The following is a 19,817-nucleotide window of genomic DNA, read 5'->3' on the forward strand; positions in this document are numbered from 1 at the left end:
ACGAACTCGAAAACGTAAAGATTACGCTCCCATGTGTCTGGATGCAAGAATGCTGCGACAGCACAATACGAACTCACTTCGAAAGGCGATACCGAAACCAAAAAGAAGAGTATGAGGAATATGGACGCCATACACAGAATTTGGCGCAAAGATTGTGGCAAACACTACGCGGGATAAACACGAAGAAAGTCGCGATAAGCACTCATTTACAAGATAATTTGGTGCTGGCAAGAGATTCAGCTGAATTTAGCTCAGATATCTGGTGGACGATACCCAAAAGACTCCACGAATACCAACATACTGCTACGAGATAAGATCAGTTATCATTCGCCACCGAAAATGAGAATCCAGAAGGAAACGAATTCAACTGCAACGAGGACGATAAACAAGCCAAATCAGGAAAGGAGGGCCGTGAATTTATGTGGGCATGGTAACGAGAAATCCATCAACAAACAGAGTGAAGCTCACCCAGTCTGAAGGTCAGAACCATGAAGCTCAAGGCTGTTCACGAAATCAGAGAAACCAAACTAAGGTACAGGGAGAACTAAGAGGATCGGTCAACAACGCAAACGAAAGTGCGATTAAACCGATCGAAACAAAGAATGAAAACTTCTGAAAGTGGGTTTCCAGATGACCAGTCAGGTAGACCGAAAAATAAACAGACCAACCAGGATAAAAAGAGACAAAACCAATGAACTCAACAAGCCAATCAAATGCAAACTGCAACGTGGCGCAAGTTCCAAACGGCCTGATGAAATCATATGTAAGCCAATCCTCGAGTTAGGGATACTAAATGCCCTTCAGAAACATTTGCAAGTCGAACACTAGATTCGGCGAACAGATCAACAACGACCGACGAATGCCATTGTGACAGGCGCCATCTTGCTGGGAGGGACCTTGACGCTACTCTCCAAAGTGAGACAAAAGGGTAATTCCCGAGCTGTCTCTTTTGGATCGACTACTGGACTTTGTAGTAGCAGTTGTATTTTCACCATCGACAAAGTGGGCGATAGGGTAACCCTAATTTCCAACATAGGCTGTCTCCTACTCACCATATTAACTTTCGTTCAGCTGTAGCACCCTCTCGGTGCCTAGCTGCCATGCGTCCCGAAGGAAGCCTGGAGTACTGTCAGGTTGCCCAAGCCTAGACAAGAGAAGTCGAGATGCAGAGGTCGGGTTCGAACCACCGACCATCTGGTCAGTAAGTTCTCGCTTTAACCATTATGCCATCTCACCCCATATTGATTTTAGGCTCTAATCTAGTGAATTCGGTCAACTGGTAGACGTTGGACGGATTCTGACATTAACATGCATTCGAAACTGATCAACCGGCTCAGCGTGAATGAATGCGTGTTTCTTGTTTGCTCCAGTTAGTAAGTAGAATATCCTACACTGTGCAGTCATACAGCAGTCTAGGCTTGCTGAAAAGCCCATCATTTTTTAAAGACCGATACACATTAGGTCGGAGTGAATTTCAGTGACAGGAACATTTAAACAAGGTCACTTCACCGTGGGATGTATGGCACTTGGTGGACTTATGATGCAACAAACAGGTCAACAACTGATGTAGCACTCTCCTTGGTACCTCCTCAGGTGATGTTCAAAACACTTATTTCGTGTGATTTACTCGGACAGATGGAAACAGCTCACCAATCAGTTTGAAATGCAGGAAGTAATATAATGCAGCTGTGGCACATGATCGCAGAAGAGCTGCCAAGCAAACGGAGTGTTGGTACGTAAGTTGACCAATCAAAAGCCACGTTAGTGTTCAAACCTGTTTTCGAAATGAATGGGCTTCTTGTAAAAGTGGACAGAATAAATACCTTTATTGTTTGCATTTATCTTCATAAGGATGAGCGGGTATTGTTGAATTTTGCGAAAAAATTACGGGGCTGCTGTAATATGCGGACCAGCGTAGGCCTCGAATAGAATACTCGCAAGTTTGTTCATCACTAGTAATAGGACAGACTCAGTTGACTCGTCAGTCCAAGCAGGCATTTGTTACCCATGCCATTCTGGATGACAAAAACATGTGTGATGGACTTGTCCCGTTACTTTAGTTCCTCAGGTCAACTAGCTTCCAACGGTAGGATGTTTCTGCTGTCCTGTGCTAGTTAAATTTGGTTTCGCCCCGAACATTGCAGATGATCAAAAGGCGCTCCACTCTTAAAAATAAGTGATCCGTGTTGGGCATTTCTTGCCGCGTTCTATTTTTTTTCCGCTTTTTGAGGGTAGAATGATTTCGGTTGATTAGTTCACCTCCTCAAAAAGGGATATCACATGTTTCGTGGTGGAACTAGCGTTCCCCCTTTTCATGCCCAAACCCCAAGAAATAGCACTCACAAAGTAATGAATGCTGCCCATAGTTCGCGCAAGTTTGCCGACCAAAAACCGAGCTGGAAGACGGATGACCAAGAAAGCAATGCGGTAGCGGCAACAGTTAAAAACAACAGCCTGACTTCTGTTATTAGAGGGCAGACAACACAGATAGGAGGGTTGAGTGGCCCCTTTAGGGGAGGGGGTATCGGGATACAAGACAATTGGGTTGAAGGGTTCGAAATCAGTAGAAAACAGCACAAGCAACTTACTAGCCAACAATCGACCTCGTTGGTATGTACAAAAAATGGAGGAAGGAACAGTTCTTTTTAAAGGCGCAACATAACAGCAGTCAAGTAATCAACCGAACCATATAAAACACATTTGTGTGCTGAATCGAGGAGATTGGATGGGGGTGAAACACACATAGGCAGTGAGGCTCTAAAGTGACAGGCGGAGCGACAGAAAGAATGAGAAGAGCATCCTGAATCATCTGTCCAATAGTTGGCGGTTTGTGTGCTACATGAATCGGAACTCAAAGTGTCCCCCATCGAACGGGTGCATGTTGGCAAACGAGAAACCTCCAAATGGTCCGAAAGGACCTTGGTGTTGCTGTTGTTGTTGCGGATCCAACGGGTCCTCGCCGTTGTCGTATCGACTGCGCATCTCTGTAGTGAACAAAATGTGGGAAAATTGATAAAGATAGCTTCCCAGAGGGAGAGAGATAGAGCAAACGACTGCTGAGGGGATGGCATTTTTCAAAGTCAGTTATGACCTCTCCCAGTGAAGTCAAAATGGGTGAGAGGGGTCTTACAGGGATATGTTCCTTCCGGTTTAGTCCAAAGAAATGAATGGGATTGAATGAAGTTTTGCTTAGTACACGACGGGCCGAGATGGCTCAAGTGGTCAGCGCGCAAATTTACTGACCGGAAGGTCCGTGGTTCGAACTCGACCTCTACCTCTCGACTTCCCCTGTCCAGGCTTGGACAACCTGGCAGTATCCCAGCCCTCGTGCTTCCTCCGGGTTGCATGGAAGGTAGGCACCGGAAGGGTGTTACAGCTGAACCACTATTATATTATTTAGTACACAACACAGGGCAACTAAAAAGTCGCTTAGTTCTGGAAACCAAGCATCTTGGATGGATAAAATTCTGGGTACAACGAAGAAGCCAAACATCACAGTCCAAACTACCGACAATCTGTTCCGGTTACCTCCTCTCCAGCACAGCCCGCACGACAATCGAACTCTTCGATATTCCAAATTTTTATTCCAACTCTACTTCAGCATACAGTACAAGTTGCAGTTGGGTTCGGTTCACCATCAGTACGACAACCGTAACGGAAATGATGCTCTGTAGTCATACATTCGTTCATTTTGTACAGATGCTCAGATGCTGTTAGGATCTACAACACATAGATCGGAGAATAATTTAGACTGAAGCCTAACTGTAAGAAAGGTGAGTGGATGCCGGAACAAGTAGCCATATGCTTTCTACCCTCTAACCCGGAAAACCAAGAGCCTATGTTTGTCCGACCTTTATCCGATCCCACCTCCCGAAATCATCGGCGAATGAAGCATTTTTGACCAATCGACGCAAGCCCTTGTTGTACCCACATTAAGGCCCCAGGGTAACTTTGAGGTTACGCCGGTTTTATTGACTGAATTATTGACAAAGATGTGTTTGATACGTCTGTCACCTTTCGAGACTACCACTTCTTACAGGTTTGCGGCTGTGAGCGAAAGGATAGCCTCTAGCAAGGTACACCTGTACATCATGTCGCACTGAATTCGGGCAGACAGACCGGCCAGTAGCTGATGCTGGACTGTCGTTGCGCTATCGTGCCAGCAGTGGGGTGAAACGATTCCATGGATCTATCAGTCCGAAAACACTGTTAATCGTAGCATAAGCGAGAATGACAGTTACAATAACATGGCGAAATCGATTGTGCCTTGTGTTAGTTTCGACTACGGTCAGGCCATCACGCCGAAATTTCATGAGTACGCACAATTCATCAGGACAAGCTGCAAATTCCAATAGGCTTAGTCACAAATGGTACCACCGATTCGATTAATCAATGACGCGTCTGTATCAAAAGGATACTCACGCATCTAGATTAGCAAACTGAACCAAAGGGAGGCAAAGCACAAAATTCTGAGGGCACTAGTGGTTTAGTCAGCTGGTCCGTGTCGATCAAACGCGAATCCAGTGTTCATGGGTAACAACGCGCGCCAATGACACACTTTACGAATGGAACGTTTCCAGCTGCCGAAGAAAGCGTCAGGATCCGACGAAATCGCTCAACACTAATTCCCAATAGACCATATTAGCCTAGGATCTTCATGGAAATGGAACGTGTTGAGATTGCAAAATGACAACTTTATCAGGACATTATGAGTGATGACACTGCATACTTGCAGTGGGTTTAGAAATCACACCATTGGATTGTTCCATCCACAGAATCTGTATTCCGACCGTCCTAAAAATTACACAGAAGTCAAGTCACTGGACTGACAGACGTAAAAGTTAACTCTTCGACAATATCCTGCGACTCAAGAGGAACGAGTACATCTACTGCTACTACTACTCCTGAGCCTGTTGAGAATAAACTAAGCAGTAGTACAAATCGGTAGAAGAAACTCCGGCTCCAAAGCGTGTTGGGTTTTAGAGCGGACTCAGACTATGTCCTGATTCTGGGCTCTCACGTTAGCGCGTTGATCAGCTGATGTGTTGCCCAACAACGGCAAGAAATAGTGAGGGCGCGGAAACCATGAAGTTAAGAACTACTGCACGGATCAGCTGATCCAGCTGATCAAAATGGGTGTGGTCAGTCTCCGAACACAACTTATGTCGATCCCGGTTAACGCGAAAGTGTGACTCAGAAACTCGGAAGCGAGTCGGTTCATTACTATTTACGTCATGACTCATTGTCAAGCACGTGGCTCACCTCTAAAGAAGTGACAACTTTAAACTGTCGACATCGGTTAACGTAATCGTCCACTGATTACGACTGATAGAACAAACGGCTATGAAGCAATTCTTGAGGATGCTCACATAGTCACGCTCCGCAGGTGCCTGGCTGCAACGAACTAGGTGCAAATCTAGCTGTATCACGCCCTTTGTCAGAAGGCCTCTAGGTTCGTCCCACGAACGCATGCAAGCACATTCGGTGCACAAACGGCTGCCACAGTAAGCAAACGTTCCAATTCATCGAGTTTTGTGTGGGTATGACGGACGGCAGGTGATCAGAACGGTCATGCCGATTTGACCAAACCGGTGTAGACGGTCGTGGATGCAGCCTTAGACAAGAATGCCTCAAGAATAAGAACTTGTATCAGCTTCAACTGTTCTGACTGAATCGAGTCTATGCGTCGCTTGCCAACCAGTGTAAAAACGAAGGTATACCAGTTCCAAATGATAGCGCTGGTACTAGTGGACCATGGTTCAATATACGTTGGACATATAGGACTGTATGTCCTGAGTCGTTGGCAGTTGACGGCTCCACCATGACTTGTGGTCGAACCCGTCTCATTCTAGCTCTCAATTTTTACATTATGTTCGTGGCAGCCGATTCAAGGACAAGAGGAATCTAACGATCTGTATCGCATTTGGGGATTCGTTGAGCATCTTAAGTCCTCTTTCTTTACTGAATCCCAAATGACGACCGTTGAGTCGAAATCGGACAGGGACGGTCCAGACGTTTTTCTCTTGTTGGTTTGCCTTGGAAGGTTCTCTCTTCAACAAACATTCCATTTACGCGATTGGTTTCGATGCCTAGTTGGATAACTGTAGTCATGGGAACATGTGTGCCCCTGCCCCTGAAAATATTTTGGAAGTGGTCTATTCTCCTCTGAAAACCAATCAAATACCATCAGGGTTGTGTTTACATGAATGCAGCACAAAAAACCCATTCACGTGACCAAACTGTGCTCACCAGGCAAACTTAACATCACAGCAGCGGACTGGTCGATACGTAGTCGATAACGCTTAGTGGCGTAGGTATTGGACAGCACACAGTGCATGACGAAAGGAATGAGAACCGTATGAGCTGCTTCTGCTAGACTATCTCTGTTTTCTGTTGCACTGTGCGTGTGAGAGAGAGAATACAGGTGTCCTACAATGGTAACAAAACACGTGTTTTTTCTATTCACTTCTCTGGCAGAACTGCTAAATGTAGTGCACTTCAGCGACTTTTTCACTTAAGAAACGAGAAGTTCACGGGTAAAATGGATGGTCTGAGGGAGAGGATATTTCGAGGAAATTCAACGAATTCAGGCGCACCTAATTGCCTCGTCCGTTTTGTGACCTTGACTGCCAATCAGTCCAATAATTTCGATCGACAAGCAGAATGGATCGATCGGTTAAGTGTATGAATTCATAATTTAGCAATAGCACGCGTTAGTAGGTTGTGTCACACAAACAGACGGGGCGCACCAAACAGTATAGAAAGCTCAACGACGTGCCGGAAACGCCTACTAAGGAATGGTGATTACAAATAGGGCCTGGAGACGGGTGTGACAAGAATTTCGGGGATGCATGCTTTTTCTCCGAGTTGAGAAATCCAAAAACCACGGTACACAACGAAAACGACCGGAGTATTCACCAACCAACTGAGTTCTGCTCACACTGCTCGAATCGAAAAAAAATCATTCAGCTGTAGCACCCTTTTGGTGCTTAACTGCCATGACACCCGAAGTAAGCTCGATGGGTGGGATACTGCCAGGTTGCCCGAGGCTAGACAGGGGAAGCCGGGAGGCAGAGGTCGGGTTCAAACCACGGACTTTCTGGTCAATAAATATGTGCTCTTACCACTGAGCCATCTCGCACGATGTGATGCAGCATCTGGTCTATTTCTTTTTCTAGTTTTCAGAGCTTGCCTCACGCGTTCAGATTTCACTGGGAGCGACACTTCGCACGGCTTCGTTAGTTCCCTAATTGTGTCAGAAATGCAACCGCACGGACATTGGTATTCGACAACAGTCGAGCGTTGTGGTAGCCAAACTGGCAGGTCCCACCACGGGCCGTGCAAATATATAACTGTTCGAACTAAAGGTCATTCAGTAAGGCTCGCTCCCACCACAACATTGGGAACGAGGCTGAGGCGCCATCTTTGCTGAACTTGTTGCGGACCGTTGGGCATGGACAGCTGCAATATGTGATGGAGTTCAGTAAGGCTCCAGGTCACCACAACATTGGGAACAAGGCTGAGGCGCCATCTTTGCTGAACTTGTTGCGGACCGTTGGGCATGGACAGCTGCAATATGTGATGGAGCGGCAGTAAAGTAAAGCAACGCAAGTAATATGGATGTCACTTACTGTTCAATGTGAGCCTTTATTTGAACAGCCATCCGAGAAGTTGGTTGCTTGAACTGCACCTGATGACTCCAAGCCAGTCATCATTGACAACAATACACACATGGCTGTATGTGCACAGAGATACTAGCAGGACGCCCAAATCTATACAGGAGGACGATTATGATGCTCAGTCGAACTTTTGGCGCAAAATCTTGACGGCATTGCCGCAAGGGCCGGTGCGAGACTACTTGAGAAGCCCAAATTGTCAGCCTGGAGGGGCAGGAGACTGTGTTAATCAGACCTCTTCCCACTGACCAACCTGGTAGGAAGAGACTGTGGACATTGAGCAGGCATTGAGACTACTTGAGTAGCCAAAATTGTCAGCCTGGAGGGACAGGAGACTGTGTTAATCAGACCTCTTCTCACTGACCAACCTGGCAGGAAGAGACTGTGGACATTGAGCAGGCATTCTCTAATACAACTCAATGGGATGCTGAGGTACGCAAATTGTCGCATCACGACAAGGCCCAGTCTGTTTGCGACGCTTCGGATGACCCATATCGATTCTCAGGGAGTCAACCTGTAACGTTCAACTTCGCGGTCAGTTGACGTAATGTCCCATAGCGGCCGCTTAAAATTACTACAAAGAGTAGAGTCAAAAACTAACCTTGTGGGGGCGGATACCAAAAACTCCCTATTGCTGTAATGAGTTGATTTGTGTTCGAAGATGGCAATAAAACACTTAGGTGTGGTGAATAAGACCCCCTGACTTATACAGAATATTTCGCGAGTCAAGGAGTTCACAGCTTGTGAGCACTGAATGTAAAGCGGTCCTTTTACACGACAATGAACAGTCGGTTGAAGAGAGTTCAGTTTGCAATCAGCGCGATGTACACAAGGAAAAAAACCGAAACTTACCATCATCTGTTAACACCTCTTTGGCCGAAGAGATGAGAAGGAATTCGCGTTCCGCCTTCTTCTTGTCCTCACCCTCATATCGATCCGGATGCCATTTACGAGCCAATTTTCTGTAGGCACTGGCGATTTCTTGTTTAGTTGCCGAACGACTAACACCCAGTATTTTGTAATAGTCCTTGCGTTGACTAGTTTTCAACAAGCGCTGGGCTTTCTGAAGAATCTCTCGAGCCCTCTGATGACGCCGGTCTGTATCGAATACCTTTTGGGCTGTTCGGATAGCTGATAGGAGGTCAGGAGAAATGAAATGAGGATGTTAGAAGACGAATGGTGTGAAAGCTGATGGCAGGATAGACATAGGGTCGCTTTCTACTCACTTTGCTGAGACAATGGTGAGCAACTCGTAATTTAAGAGCCGCAATAGGGATTCGGGGGGACTGGCCAAATGTGATCAATGAGGGGTTCAGTAGATATGTTGTGTAGTCACCTCGGAATGATTGTGGTAAGCTAGCACTAAGTCCATTACCCGTCCATCTTTATTCTTTTCTTTACAATAAGTCATGGTTGTACGGCAGTGAAGCATCGGTGTTGAGCACTGATGTCATGCTGTTGATGATGATGATACTCTAGAAGGAGACTTTCGGAAGAATGGTCCCACACACAAATGAGAACTAGACTGATAATGATGACAAAAGTGATCGAGTTCACTGGAGTAAATGCCTTTAATTATTGCCTTTGATCGATGTCGAAAGCAAAATAGTGTTGAACGTCAAGGCTGTGCTGTCGACGGATCATGATACAGTAAGCTGAATGCCTTAGGTGAGTTCAGTCAGGTTGGAGAAGTTGTCATATTATGAAGGGATGAAATGCGTAGCTCTGGCGACGTCCGAGTACCGTTAAATACTGTTAGACACAAAGACACTTAACGCTATCACCTATTCCCACGGAATTCATGCGTCTACAGACCACTGACAAAAAAGAATACAGTAATGCTCCACGGAATAACAACAACGTTCGTACAACAGATCACGGAGACCTGTACGAATTAAGGCCTGTCCACGCCCAAAATATGTTGGTGTACTCACTCTCTTGCTCCTGTGCAGCGGAACACATTGGACGTACGATTAGGCAACTCGCCCAAAGAATGAACATCATCCACCCTGGCTAGTTTCTGGATCTAGGAGAAAGATAACCAGTTCAGTAGTACAACATCTAGCAGACGCGGGGCACAACGTGATACTCAGCCAGAGCTTCCGCATTGTTTACGAGACGCCGGCTAATCAACCCAGATTAGTACAGCAACGCACAATCGCAGTGGCTGAAGCTATCACCATACGACATGATCCGTTGTCGGTAAAAACACTTTGTACGCATATTGTACTTGTCGTGGTCCAACTCACCTCCCCTAAACTGAAACCCTGTACTGAACACACAACCACAGCTCTGAGCGCACTGACAAGCTCCAGTAATCCTATTGGTGACTTCAACTAGTTGCTCTTTTATAGGTAGCCAAGTATGCAATATTCATTTAAATATGTTCAATACTGCCCTCTTAACCTTTGAAACTGTGTGATTTGAAAAGACATTGCCGAAAAAACGTTCGTCAACTCATCATTGTTCCTAAGGCAGGATTATTTTTAGCAAGATTTTAGATGACGTTCGAACGAGACCATGAGCCTTCTTTTAGTATAAGACGTAGACTGCACTGAATTTTCACGTCACGAAAACAAAACCCCCAGAACCGAAGCCGGTTAGTCCGGTCCCCCCAAAAAAACATTCAAACATTGACTTAGATCGATGGGAGGACTTTGCCATGATCACTGCTAATATACAATCCTGCCACATCAACGGACTGTTGACGAATGAACTTGATTTGGGTTGGCCAATAGTCTAACCCAGGGTAAGCGAATACAACACCACCATTCACTGGAACATCTCACAGTTGCGACATGCGTTGAGGGGTTAGAGAATAGAGTAGAGAAGCGGACAAGAACTCGACAGTTTTGTTGTGAAGTTGCCTCGTGTTGCGTTCGAGTATTCAGCTTGGAATCGAACAACGATTCTTCCGCATTAACTTAGCGGGAGCTGAGGATCAGGATCCAGAACTGCCACACAGAACACGTACGTATCAGTTACATATATGCAAAAGTTGATAGCGATAGCATTCAGCTGTAGCACTCTTCCGGTGCCTAGCTGCCATGCCACCAGAAGGAAGCACGAGGGAAGGGATACTAACAGGTTGCCCAAGCCTAGACAAGGGAAGTCGAGAGGCGGAGGTCGGGTTCGAACCACGGACCTTCCGGTCACTAAATTCGCGCTCTGACCACTTGAGCCATCTCGCCCATATGCAATAGTACTGAAAATCAGGAACTTCCCACCCCGACAAAAAGATGTCTGAGGCCACGGTTCACAAACTTGTTCGCCCATATGCAATCAGGAACTTCCCACCCCGACAAAGGATGTCTGAGGCCACGGTTCACAAACTTGTGCGATACTGTTATTACTAGTCAACATCTTAACGCAAAACCATTCCAATTAAGAAATATTTTCAGTTCCACCGAAGCTTGACCTTGAGGGTGGCATATAAATTTGGTGGTAGTTCGTAGGCGTTTATGAGGCCAAGAGTTGTCCGGATGGAAAAAAGGTATTACTCAAGAATCAGTAGATAGAACTTGGGCGTCGTCATTTCGACGGATAAGATTACGGCTTCCAAGTTGCCTACTGCACAGTCTTCAACCCATTTATGCCCTTTGCCATATCGAGTAGTCCAGAAAACTAACAGTTTCATCAATAAATGGCTTCTAGGCCGTTCGCATACGTTTACTCGTAATCAGTACTTTCATGCACGCAGATGGGTTTTCTCCAGTCCAACCACCAAAGTTTAAATTAATGCTTACTCATGAGTAGCGAGATTCCTACACTCCCCAGGACAGGACCACCGTCCGTCAAGTGATAAAGAGAAACTTGCTAACCCAGGTTTAGTTCATCCCTAGGTACCAGCGTGATCTTCATCACCCAGTACCCCATACACAAACAGCGTTGGTTGCTCATACACTAGATCAAGAAGTGAAAGAAAAAATTAACGCGAACGTACCATCATCATACTTTTCAGCATTGATGTACGAGTCGGCAAGGTCACAGAGTAAATCCACGTTTTCTGGAAACTGGCTGATGACTTCTTCGCAGTAAGTTACGCCACCAGCACTATTGGACTGTAAAGGAAATCGAGAAGTGGAGTGGAATTAGCTAGGCGTTCGTCAGTGGACGTACTACTGTCTTTCGCAAAATAAAGGTAAATGAAAAAAACTGAGGCGTAACTGATGTCAGGGCTGTTACGATAAACCTTATTCTGGGATTAACCGTCCAGAGACATGTACCAGAATTTTTTTCAACACCACTCCAGGTAAATGCAAGGTGATTTCGTGAACTCGAGCCGAGCTGTGACAGGACTCCGTTTGATGACAGCGGTCTTCACTTCGCGTTGCGAAAAACAACCCAGTCTGTTCGTCAAAATCTTTGATTGTCGTATTTGAAAGGCGTCCCTGAAGTCGAATCATCCTGTCTCGAGAGAGCCACTTTGAAGCGAGTGTATGAGTAGGACATATCTCTACTATCTGACTTACTAAGCTTCAAGCATTGCCCTAGTAGGATCATCCTATTGCCTAGTACCCGCCTATTCACCATTGGATGGTGGGTAATTGCTGTCAACCAAACTCTGCAATGTTGCGAACAAAAGTTGGATAGCAGAAAGGAAAACTGATGGTCGACAAACACCTGATCAAGTAAGAAAACATGTAAAAACGCATAAACACGCGCATTATGATGACCACCTTAACGAGACGTTTGAAGAGTTGAAGGTTATAAGAGTTTGAAAATATAGAAAGAGGCAGAGACGTTTGGAGCCAGAGTGTTCTCGGAAAGTCATCATCATCAATGGTGGGTAATTGCTGTCAACCAAACTCTGCAATGTTGCGAACAAAAGTTGGATAGCAGAAAGGAAAACTGATGGTCGACAAACACCTGATCAAGTAAGAAAACATGTAAAAACGCATAAACACGCGCGTTATGATGACCACCTTAACGAGGCGTTTGAAGAGTTGAAGGTTATAAGAGTTTGAAAACATAGAATGAGGCAGAGACGTTTGGAGCCAGTGTGTTCTCGGAAAGTCATCATCATCATCATCATCATCAAAGACAGCAACATCAGTGTTGGCACCGATGCTTCACTGCCGTTCTCGGAAAGTAGTGGGTCCTATTTTGCAGTAGGAGGCCGGGGTTAGATAGGAACGGAGAAAATTGAGTGGGTGTGTAGTACAGTTAAAACACCTAGATGGAGGGATGAGAGATGCGAGATCCGACGAATACCCCCCTTTGTAGTATGAGTCCCAACGATGAGTTTCTAGAGGTTATCGGTTAGAGGTGCAACAATGAGGTTTAGAGATTCGTTCTGAACACAACCATCCCAAAGACGACAGACTGGGGACAAATGTGAGATTTACAAAGAAGTTGCACAGAGCTGAAACACTTGCGAGCTCGGGATAGAAAATCAAACCTTCTAAAGTCAAGACCCGCGGAGATTTTGGAATAAACGAACCAGGGAAGGTTGTTCGTAAGTGTAAACCTAAGAAGGTAGAACGACAAAGAATAAAAAATGGTTATGGGTCCAATAGATAGGCAAACGTTGTGCGGACAATAGAGGAATCTAGACGGGTTTCATTTTGTTGTGGTTTACATGTTCCATCCGGGACTTTTGGTAAGGTCGATATTCAGCGCCATGATGACCTGTGCCTGGCCGTTGCACAAACGACAAGTGGCAGTGCGTTGAGGATGGTAGGATAGATAGGACTGAAGATAGGCGTCATCTGCGAAGGAGTGCACATGAAAAAACAAGCCACTGGCGGAACAGTACCTAGATTATACGGCCTTTCCAAAACACATAGACCTGGTCTACCTGTCAGGCCTATTCTTGACAAGTTTAATTCTTCATACCGAACTTTGGCCAAATGGCTTATGAGTTTACTAGAAACAGTTTGAAGAGATGTTGGCACAGGATCTTGAAGATATAGCTCAGTGGCTGTCAAGATTGCGGTTCTAAAGACCAATAACCATCATATATTCTCCCTTGATGTCGTACCTTCATTAACTAAAGTACTACGGCGTTAGACTGTTTGTGAGTAGACAATCATGTATTGACGTTTATATTTCCGTACCGCCACAACAGAAACGAAATCTAATTAGCTGCCTGAGTGGAAAAGCAATTAGGACACGTGCCGACAGTATCCAAGACGAACCAAACTTTGGTAATACGTATTTTTGAAATCCACATTTTGCGACTCACACTCAGAGCTACACATTCTACAAAACAGAGAGAGAACAACACATTGTCCAGAAAAACATACCTATGTTACTGTCCCGTCCAAGGGTAATGGGACTGCATACCTGATTTCTAAGGAGCTGAGTCGCTTTGTCGATACGAAGTACACAGCCACTAACCTGCGTTAGGGTTTCAGTTACAGTTCTGCCATCAGGATTTATCCAAGGGATAAACTGCCAAACTCTACCAGAAACTTCTGCGTATACTCTGTCGTATCGTCGTGCCGAGCATCATGTGCTGGTCACACGACAGGGCATTTGTCCGACAGGATACGTGAACATAATCCAGTTATTCTGAGTAGTGATTGGAGGAGTTTCTATTTACGTGCAGGTGCACCACGCATGGCCGAAAAAGGACATGCCTTCCTTGCCTTCTACCTCTGAACCGGTCATCGACAGTAGGATTCGGATTGCAGACGCCATCGGAATTCAACTACGTTTCAAAAGAAACCTATGCGGGCCTTGAGCTTGAGAGGCTGTGGTTAGACAGCAAACTCACTGATCGGAAGGTCCGTGAGTTAGAACCCGGCTTCTGCAAATCGACTGCTCCTGTATAGGTTTGGGCAACCTGGCAGGACGTCGAGCCTCCTTCAAGTAGCATGGAAGCTCGGCACCGAAAGGCTACCTAGGTATTCTGTTCCAATGACTTAGTTTGACTGTGACGCCATCTATTTCACTCCGTGACCCACTGACCTGTGTATCGTCTCCCTCTTCCCTTTCACACTTGTACCTGTGAATTTAACTAATCACGTAGGTGATCCACGTATAGTTTCATATAGATTTGGGATGTATTAATCAAGATGAACATCAGTTCTTATAAAAACATTCACGGGTATCTTCAGTCGATTTATGGGAGAGGATGACTACATTTGACGCGCATGGGCTAACATGTCGTCAGTGGGGCAGCGGCTTCTGAACCCATGTCGACGGGTCAAGAGTGTGCTCCGAGAGTGCACAAAAGTTGTTTGCAAATAATAAACTTGAGAAATTTGTGTGAAACTGTACGGAAGAAAATTGAACGATAATTCCTCCAGGATGACAGGAAAATATTAAGTTAAATCGAAGCATAGGAAAGTTTTCCGATAATTGTGCCAAGTTTTTGAGAGCAGTTTAGAAGCCTCCACAAGTGGGAACAACAGGAACAGGTAGACTAACAAAGAGTTCTGACAGAAAGCATCGAATATACCTCGTAGAGTTGAGAACTGAAGAAGGATAAAAAGGTGGGGAGTTTGGTATGCGAGCGGAATCGTTTGAAGATAAGAGATTTTTACTTTCCTTACCAAAAGGAGTTTGGGATCGCCATGACAGTCGACCACACGAGAAAAAGAGAGGGGTCAAAAAATCAGCCTATTACTTTAGTCAGACTTCAGAATGACCGACTTCCGGCTGACGCGTTTCATAGTTGACTTGCCTTCTGACTACTGAGCACATCTTTGGCTCCGCCGATTACAACTGTATAGAAGTGACGGGCGGCAACGTAGTCAGCGAGTGATAAAACAGTTCGCACTCACCATCGTTCGTACATTGTGACGGCTCTTGTAATTTTAGAGACACACGTGTTTAGGAGGGAGGGATTATCATTTAGCAAGTTTAAATGTGGGTAAACGAAACTATAATCCTTACAAATGACATCAGCGAGTGACAAAACAGTTCGCACTCACCATCGTTCGTACATTGTGACGGCTCTTGTAATTTTAGAGACACACGTGTTTAGGAGGGAGGGATTATCATTTAGCAAGTTTAAATGTGGGTAAACGAAACTATAATCCTTACAAATGACACTCGTAACCCTCGACAATAAATGGCGGAGCGTTGGACGAACAACATCTCCTAGGGTAATAGCCGACCTAGCCGAAATCCACTGATGGGGGTAAAATAACAAAAATAATCATTCAGCTGTAACACAGCCTCGGTGCCTAGCTGCCATGATATCCGAGGAAAGCATGGGGGATGAGACACTGTGAGGTTGTCCACGCCTAGACAGGTTGATTGATGGTCAACCTATTCCGAAAGTCGGGGTCACCGGAACTGGATAGCCCTTATTTCGACCTTTTACACTAGTAGTGAACGATGAAAAATCTACCAGTAGAACGACACGTGTAAAATTGTCATAGGGTAAATCTGTGCTCAATGCTTCCATGAATAAGATGCAACCCTAGTTAATTTTCACCGTCCTTCAGTTCAGGTGCACAGTGAGGCATCTCCTGATTTTTAGCCACTGATGTCTCAGAAGCATTGTCTGTATCAGGTGGCGTTAAGCATAGTTAAATAAACTTTATAGTTTGACATCGAGAGGAGCATTGACGGTTCAAGTTGTATAGAAATTTATTGTTCGGTTCGCTACGCTGGACAATTCGGATGTAAAAATTTACGACACTAAACCAGCTGACATCATCAGCAAATATTGAATTCGCCGAGTTGAAGAGTGCTTGTGCTAATTTGTCTTGCTGACGAGAGGGAGGTGGTCTCTGATTGTGATCAATCGTTTGAATGGGTGGTTCAGTTGGTTGGATGGTTGGTTAGCTCTCCGGCTGATCGGTGCCCGAGCCGACCTCGTCTCATTCCACATGACATGTGATTCCACGGTGATCATCTCTATCACCGAAATATTGGACCTTACCGCAGTGTGACGGCTTGTGTGACTCAGCGACCCACTGATATTTACTAGGGTGTGTCCGTGCGACACTCGCGGAGTTCTCGTATCAGGTTGGTCAATGGTTAGAGGTCTGACAAACAGTCCCCTGGTACTCCAGGTTGGGGGTTGGAACACGTGTGGCGGCTCGTTCCATAGGAGTGATAACGCATTTACGTTTCCAACCAAACAACGCTGTCCTCTGGTTAGGCTATTGAGCCAAAGGCTTTGGTTAAGGACCCAATCGTTCTCCTGTCTAGGTGTGGGCGCCCTGACAGTATCCCAGCCTCCGTAGAACCATGACATTCACAACTAACAATACTTTCATGCCACATCAACCGTCGCGTGGTGCCATCGGCTGGATCGCCTTAATTGCTGCATACAATAGGAAAGACAAGCGAAAACATGCTACTGCTGACGCCCCCATCGTTCTCTAACTCACATCCTTTTTCTCCCTCCCCGAACCCCGTTGGGGCAAGATGGTTCAGTGCTAAGAGTACAAATTCATTGACTGGAAGGTCCCTGTTTGGAATCCGACCGATACATCTCGACTTACCCTGTCTATGCTTGGGCGACCTGGCTTTCACGTGCTTCCTTCGGAGGACAGAGAAGCTGGGCATCTCACCCCATTAATAACTCCCTCATTGTAGGCTCAGAGATTGGGACTGATGATGCCGTTGGTCCTGCGTTCTGCGCATCATCCATTGGACTTTGTTAAGGTGGATTTGGTAGGTATGCTTCACATCAGGGTCCAGGAGCTTTTCAATGGCCAGGGGAAGTGTGCATCTTACACATCTCTTAGAGACGCCAAGAGGAGGCAAAGGACAATGTGTTATCTGGATCCACATAGATGTTCCAGAGCGAGCGACATTACGTAATTAACTCGCGCCATCAATATTTAATGGCGAGATGGTCAAGTTGTTGGAAGTTGGCTCGCATGAGGGGGATCATATGGCAAGGCGGCTTCTTTTTTCGAAGTACTCAGATCAACTCTAAGGTCAGCAAATTACTTCAGCAGACGTTCGCCGTTGTCTGTTCTCGGTTCAAATCCAAGATAATAACCTAATTGAGCCAGTAGCTCTAAGTCTACGCAATTTCGCACTCACATTCCTGGAAACCACTGCCTTATATGTCGCCTAGCTCGCCATAAAAAGCACTCAAAGTGTCGTAAAAGCTTCGTGATTTAGAGGCAACTTTAACGGAATACGAGATCTGAGTGAGCACTCCCTATTTTCCAATTCGACGCAGTACGGTCCTGGAAGCTCGTAAGGATTTATCACTGCGTTAATTCGCCTATTGTCAGCGGAATAAACAAGGCGCATAGATCCGACAATTCATAATTAAATGAATCAAATGTCTGCCGTCAGAGACCCCTCGTCAAACGATTACACCAAGGTCAACCGACGCAGGTACGTATTCGAAACAAGTAACTAAATAACTCAATTTCTAAAATTAATACTCACCCGGGAGTGGCACTGACATAAGAGTAACTTTGCTTGGTTCTGATACTCCCGATGAGAAGGCTCAAGTTTCAGTATAGAGTCCGCATGCTTGATGCAATCTTTATAGCGGGAGTTTTCCATTGATTCCTGCGCTTGGGTAATATCTTTGGCCAGTTTCTTGACGACTTTATATAAACGCATGCAATTCTTATCATCCTGATCCAGTCGAAGACATTCGCGGAGTTCTTCCACAGATTGAACCGCTAGACCAGAATCATACATAAGCTGTGCCAATTTTAACAAGCCTTCTCGGTTGTCATTAAGTAGACGAACACCATATCGCATTTCGTGCACGCCCTATTCAGATAGGAGTGAAATCAGTAACAAAATACCTTTTGCACGTCTCCAAGCCTTAGATAACACTGAGCACGCAATTCTCTAACCTCCGGGTTGAAATTCATTACTTCTGCCAGTGAGTCCAACAGCCTTAATGCATCACGTGTTCGCCCTTCCCTAAATAGGCGTGGAGCGGCGACCAGTTGCTCCTCCATCATTGTTATCTGAGTGAGCTTCTCTGATGCCTCTGGATCCGAAGGAACCTGTGAAAGTAAAGTAATGATCACCACAGACCTACTAGTAATCCAAAGTCCGACTTCGCTTCATGTAAATGTCCCATCTTGAGATGAAGCATTGCACGTTGTCGAATAGCCTATCAAATGATCATGCCTCTAAAAGAATATACCGGAATGAAACCTCCATTCAGTTTGACAGATTGATCGAAGTCAGGCAGAGCGAGGCGAACGTTTCCCAGCGCTAAATGTGCTGTGCCACGTCTGTAATACGTCAGGTGATTATGTGGATCAGCGTCTGAATGGATAAGGTGTAGGACAAAAAGCTACCTACCGACGGCCTGGACGTAAACTGACAACGCATCAGCCAGCTGACCAGCAGCTAGAAGTCGCGTACCTTGCTCTAACAGGTCCTCAACTGAAGCACAGACTGAAAATTTTCCTAGTCACCAAGGTATGTAAGGGGACAGAGAAAAGTACCTGGGAAATGTAGGTATATCAGTGCCGAAATATACAGTGCGAATTTCTTCAACGACGCGGACAAGAAACACTTCATTGTACGGCGTCGACAGTTCTGCAATAACTTAAACATAGGGCATAGACGAAACTCACTGGAGTTTACGGATAAAGCGCAAAGCCACTAATGAAAATGGTCTGGCGGAAATAACAAAGTACGTGAATGTCCGGCGGTTATAGGTCTCAGAGGCTGATCTGCTCAGCTGAGGATGCAAATTAGCAGCGGAAAGTACAGCACAATTATGAGGGAAATTCCGAGGAGCGCGGGTTACCCTCGCGTAATTCTGTGTGTGCGACCCTGATTGGATGACTGCGTCCTTCAAAGTTCAGTTCAACAGTGACAATTTTGGGGGGCACAAGGCTGTTATGTCAAATGAGAATACTTAACTTTCGGTCAACTTTATCAAGGAAGAAGATGACTGATATCGAAACATCGCCAATGTTCCAAGCCGAACGCAGATCAGTATGCTACCCAATTTTTCACGGATTCACGGATGTTCCAAGCCGCAGATCAGTATGCTACCCAATTTTTCACGGATTCACGGATTGATACACAGGATCGAAGCTTTTGCCCAAGTTTCCCGGGCGGGTTTTGTTCTTNGTACTCCAGGGGAAAGAGATCAAGCATCGCGAGACGCGTTTCGTAGTCCACGGATTTTGAGGCCGCAACCATTCTAGTGGCGGCCCGCTGGACACCCTCAATGAGGGTAACGTCTTTCGTACGTCCTGAGTAGACAACTTGGTTGGGGTACTCCAGGAG

General features: G+C 45.6%; 2 protein-coding genes across 2 annotated transcripts; one reads left to right on the plus strand and one right to left on the minus strand.

Moving 5' to 3' along the window:
- Positions 1 to 2,357: 2,357 nt before the first annotated feature.
- T265_06040 (hypothetical protein) lies at positions 2,358 to 19,336 on the minus strand (the record flags this gene model as incomplete). Its single annotated transcript, XM_009171210.1, has 9 exons — positions 2,358 to 2,984; positions 8,529 to 8,807; positions 11,620 to 11,737; positions 17,994 to 18,329; positions 18,365 to 18,571; positions 18,607 to 18,681; positions 18,715 to 18,839; positions 18,876 to 18,983; positions 19,022 to 19,336. The coding sequence occupies 9 exons, from the start codon at positions 19,131 to 19,133 to the stop codon at positions 2,836 to 2,838; spliced, it is 1,509 nt and encodes a 502-aa protein (XP_009169474.1).
- On the plus strand, positions 3,178 to 10,678 carry T265_06039 (hypothetical protein; the record flags this gene model as incomplete). Its single annotated transcript, XM_009171209.1, has 5 exons — positions 3,178 to 3,640; positions 6,873 to 7,375; positions 8,052 to 8,210; positions 9,654 to 9,878; positions 10,568 to 10,678. 5 exons carry the CDS (start codon positions 3,178 to 3,180, stop codon positions 10,676 to 10,678), a joined length of 1,461 nt encoding a protein of 486 aa, XP_009169473.1.
- Positions 19,337 to 19,817: the final 481 nt, after the last annotated feature.

Source organism: Opisthorchis viverrini, assembly GCF_000715545.1.
Source record: "Opisthorchis viverrini unplaced genomic scaffold opera_v5_123, whole genome shotgun sequence".
NCBI lineage: Eukaryota > Metazoa > Platyhelminthes > Trematoda > Opisthorchiida > Opisthorchiidae > Opisthorchis > Opisthorchis viverrini.